Here is a 4,744-nt window from a genome sequence, read left to right as displayed (position 1 = left end):
TATGTGAGCTTCACCCTCTGTCAGCTCACCCAGCATGACAGTGTCCCAGACTATAGAGCCTTTTTAGCTAAAATCGCCCACACATTTATACTACGTGTCAAGGAACCTACAAGGAGAGGAATTATCTTAGGGCAGTGAAAACCAAAAGTCAGAAGAGGTGGCATTTAAGGATTCCATTCCCCTCTCACCCCAGATAACCGGATTCACGCTTCTCATCCCTGGCAAGAGAGCAATCACACGAACAATACCAAGGTGGGGACAGCATCAGGAATTCAGGTGGTTGCAAGCATGGTTTATTGAAAGAAGCAGTGATTTGGTTAACACAGGTCCCATCTCACAACCCACTCCTCACCCCCCAAACCACCGGGGGCAAGACTCAGGTCAGAGGAGCAAGTGTGGATTGGATAGAAGACTTAACCAGCTTGAGTTATTGCCCTCTTGCCAGGGAATCCTGTGTGTGTGTCTCCAGTAAGGTGTGCAGAGATAAGAGCCCTAACTAACTTCAGCTATTGCCCCCAGGGCAAGGAAACAAGGGGAGAGGCAGATGCCTTTGTGATGAAGTGGCGCATCTTGCTGCTCTGGTCTCAGGTAGAGACCTACACTGAAGCGTCGAAGTGGACTGGCACGTAAGGGTTTCCGTCGCAAGCCACAATGATGTGTTTCTGCGCCTGGGTGGTCTTGTAGACACAGTTGGGGTACTTGGAGTTGCCACCCTCGCGGCAGTCTGTGATATGCATAGCGGAGTTGCTCTGGTAGCAGTTGGACTGCCCATTCTTGCAGGCAACATTTTTCTGGAAGCACACAGCCTGGACATCAGCCAGGGACTCGTGCACAAAGGTGTTCACCGGCTTGCACCGATCTTGGGTCAGGTTCCGGCTCTGCATCATCTGGTTGCAGTAGTTGGAGCTGCTGGCAGAGGACGGGCTGGGGTCCATGTGCTGCCGCTCAAACTTGGCGGCTGCAGATTCCTTGCCCAGGGAAGGCTGGACCCGCACCAGCAGCAGCACCAAGACCAGCAGTGGCAACGAGACTAGAGACTTCAGAGCCATGATGACCTCACTCCCCTGGAGGAACCTGAATGAGGAAAGGGGGAGAGGAGGAAAAGCATCGCCTTAGAAAGGGAATCCCAGCTCCCACCTGTAGCCTCTCTGGCTTACAATCAACCAGAAAGATGTCCCTGTTCCTAAAAACTTTTCTAGGTAAAGAGACACTCACATATACTCTTCCCACAAACATTTGACTCCCACTCCCTACAGAAGGGTCATCCTCCCCTCTGGGTGGTGACCCCAGAAGTGACCTAAAATCCTAGCAGTCTTGTCTTTGAATACAGAAAGTCTTTTGATATGAAACATATTTGGAAAATAAAATACTTTTGTACCCAGCACTCATGCAGCTCATTAGGGGATCCTTTTGAATAAACCGCTAAATGAATAAGTCAGATTTTGAATAAGCCGAGTTGTACCCCCAAAATAACCACCAGTGTTCATCCAGATCACGGTTGACAGAGCCCTGTTGTCCTCCAGCACAAGGGAAACTCAGTCCCTGTCCTGTGTCTGACACCACACCATAAAGGATACCATAGTATTCCTATGAGAGATTCAAGCCTCCCCCAACCTGGAGGGTTCTCCTTCTCCAGCCCCGTGGGCTCTCTGCAGCCTGCATGCTCCATTCCTGATTCCAGCTCTGCTCCCTGCCCATGTCTGCCTGGCTCAATTCTCAGGCTAGTCTCACCCTGGATCCTCCCTCTCAAACCCTCAAGCAGAAGCAGCTCCTGAGACCACTTCTTGGGCTGCTTACCTGGGTCTCTGGTTTGATGTCTGAGAGAAAGAAGGCAGTTTCTGCAATCATTCTCTTCCAGAGGTATGGACCTTATACCGGTAAAAGGGGGCTTGGCTTTCAAGGAAGGTGGGAGGAGCATCTTGGTCTCAGTCCACAGGAAAACAAGGTCATGTGAGGAAGGGTTGGGGAATTGCCCAGGGCACCTGGCCCAGTAGTGAGCCATCCACCTGCCTATTCAGCAGACTCCGGTTCTGTCCCTGGGGTGGGAAGATCTTTTGGAGAAGGAAATAACAACCCACTCCAGATCTTGCCTAGGAAATCCCATCGACAGAGAAGCCTGGCAGGCTACAATCCAGACACAACTGAGCACGCACGCACACCCTCTTTGGGGGGCTGCTGGGGATAGTGAGCCTTTGCTGATAAGAACTTTTTTCTCTATAAAGCAGCAGAGAAAGCCACTGTAGCACTGATGCTCAAACTCCAACCAAGTCCATGTTCCACACTAAATAGCCCATGCACGTGTGCTAAGTCGCTTCAGTTGTTTCTGACTCTTTGTGACCCTGATAGCTCAGTTGGTAAAGAATCTGCCTGCAATGCAAGAGACCCCGGTTCAATGCCTGAGTCAGGAAGATCCTCTGGAGAAGTGATAGGCTACCCATTCCAGTATTCTTGGGCTTCCCTTGAAGCTCAGCTGGTAAAGAATGTAGGAGACCTGGGTTGGGAAGATCCCTGGAGAAGTGAAAGGCTACCCACTCCAGTATTCTGGCCTGGAGAATTCCAGGGTCACAAAGAGTGGAACGTGACTGAATGACTTTCACTTTCACTTTCCACTTTGTGACCCTATGGACTATAGCCTGCCAGGCTCCTCTGTCCATGGGATTGAATGGGTTGCCATACCTTCCTCCAGGGGATATTCCCAACCCAGGGATTGAACCCATGTCTCATATCTCCTGCATTGGCACTTGGTTTCTTTTATTGCTAGCATCACCTGGGAAGCACAAGGAGGTTAGCAAAAGTCACATAACAAGAAATCATGGGAAGGGGAAGGCATGGTATGTCTTCTCTCTCCCCGGGAATCCTGAAGCCGCTTTGGCCAGAATTTCATGACTCCCATCAGCATCTTCAAGGGGAAGGGGGTGGCGAGAGGAAGGGAGTATTGAGGAGGTGAGAGGTATCCAGCTGCCCTAGCTGGAAGCCTCCCTAGATCTGGAGAAGATGAGAGTACCTGAACAACAGAGGAGGAAAAGGAAGCCTCTGTGTGACCTCACCCACTTCTGGCCTCTTCTACACTCCTGGGCTGTTGAAAGAGAGTGTGTGGCTGTTCTTATCTACAGTGATCTCTCCTCCTGTAGGCCAGAGTGGAGGAGACAAATTTGAGATAAGCCAAAATGCAAAATCCCTTTTAGAGAAGAAACAGAGAACATCATATTTCTTAGCAGTAGAATTTCCTCCCAGAAAGAGACCTGTATTTGCTGAGAGACAATTTTGTTTTTATTTATTTACTTTTAAAGTATAGACTTCCCTGATGGCTCAGATGGTAAAGCGTCTGCCTACAATGAGGGAAACCTGGGTTCAATCCCTGGGTCAGGAAGATCTACTGGAAAAGGAAATGGCAACCCACTCCAGTATTCTTGCCTGGAAAATCCCATGGACGGAGGGGTCTGGTAGACTACAGTCCATGGGGTTGCAAAGAGTTGGACACCACTGAGCGACTTCACTTTTTACTCACTTTAAAGTACAATTGATTTACAATATGTGTTAGTTTTAGACTCAGATATATATAGACAAACACAGTTATTACTTTTTTACGGAGGAAATTTTACTCCCTCTGGAGCATGAATTATCAAAATATCTCTATGTTCTAGGTTTACACTGTGTCGGTCTGTAACTGGGAAGGGTTAATTTTGACTCTACACTGGATCTGTTTCTGTGACTTTAATCCTTGGGTTTTTTTGTTTTTTTTTTTTTTGCTGCTTTTGTTATTATAGCATACATAAAGGCCTGCCTCAGGGAATCCTGCCCACCCCCACACCTTTAAACTAAAGTGAAGTCGCTCAGTCCTTTCCAGCTCTTTGTGAGCTCATGGACTGTAGTCTACCAGATTCCTCCATCCATGGGATTTTCTAGGCAAGAACACTGGAGTGGGTTGCCATTTCCTTCTCCAGGAGATCTTCCCAGCCTAGGGATTGAACCCAGGTCTCCCACATTGTAGGCAGATGCTTTACTATCTGAGCCACCAGGGAAGTCACACCCTTAAACTAAAGTGCCTTTGTTCAGCTCACAGGAAGATAACCTGGCCCTGCCCACCTGTGAAGGACTGTGACATTCTTAAGTTCCTTGTGTAGACAGTGGTGCCACTTGCCTGCTGCTTGCCCGGAGTGGCTCAGAAATTCACATTTGGGGCAGAGGGGGCGACTGGAATTGCACATACCTGTGGCATCCTTGCTTATTGATACGGCAGGAGATATTCCATTTCACACCACCTGCGAAAAGGCTGTGTCTGTGTTAAGTCACTTCAGTCATGTCAAATTCTTTGTGACCTACGGACTGTAGCCCACCGGGCTCTTCTGTCCATGGGATTCTCCAGGCAAGAATACTGGAGTGGGTTGCCATGCCTTTGTCCAGGGGATCTTCCAACCCAGGGATTGAACCTGTGTCTCTTATGTCTCTTGCATTGGCAGGTGGGTTCTTTAACCCTAGTGTCTCTAAAGAAGTGAAACTCACATATCCCCATCTGGGACTTGCCATTCTAGAAGGTATTTGCAAGAAATATGGTCTTTCTACTCTAGCTTTCCTGGTGGCTCAGACAGTAAAGAATCTTCCAGCAATGTGGGAGACCCAAGTTCCATCCCTGTGTAGGGAAGATCCCCTGTAGAAGGGAATAGCAACCCACTCCAGTACTCTTGCCTGGAAAATTCCACAGACAGAGGAGCCTTGTGGGCTACAGTCTATGGGGTCACAAAGA

The 4,744-nt window shown here is 48.8% G+C and overlaps 1 protein-coding gene across 1 annotated transcript; it reads right to left on the bottom strand.

The window, feature by feature from the left end:
- Positions 1-271: 271 nt before the first annotated feature.
- On the bottom strand, positions 272-1,868 carry LOC110140106 (ribonuclease pancreatic). The gene is made up of 2 exons (XM_070468505.1): positions 1,798-1,868; positions 272-1,074 (listed from the first exon to the last, which is right to left on the bottom strand). Exon 2 carries the CDS (start codon positions 1,047-1,049, stop codon positions 597-599), a length of 453 nt encoding a protein of 150 aa, XP_070324606.1. The 5' UTR covers positions 1,050-1,074; positions 1,798-1,868; the 3' UTR covers positions 272-596.
- Between the last annotated feature and the right edge of the window lie 2,876 nt (positions 1,869-4,744).

This window comes from Odocoileus virginianus, chromosome 6, assembly GCF_023699985.2.
Source record: "Odocoileus virginianus isolate 20LAN1187 ecotype Illinois chromosome 6, Ovbor_1.2, whole genome shotgun sequence".
Lineage (NCBI taxonomy): Eukaryota > Metazoa > Chordata > Mammalia > Artiodactyla > Cervidae > Odocoileus > Odocoileus virginianus.
This window is presented reverse-complemented; position numbering and strand designations above follow the sequence as displayed.

What these genes read in the sequence shown, in the direction of transcription:
- LOC110140106 (XM_070468505.1), bottom strand. Translation starts at nt 1,049, where the DNA reads ATGGCTCTGAAGTCTCTAGTCTCGTTGCCACTGCTGGTCTTGGTGCTG.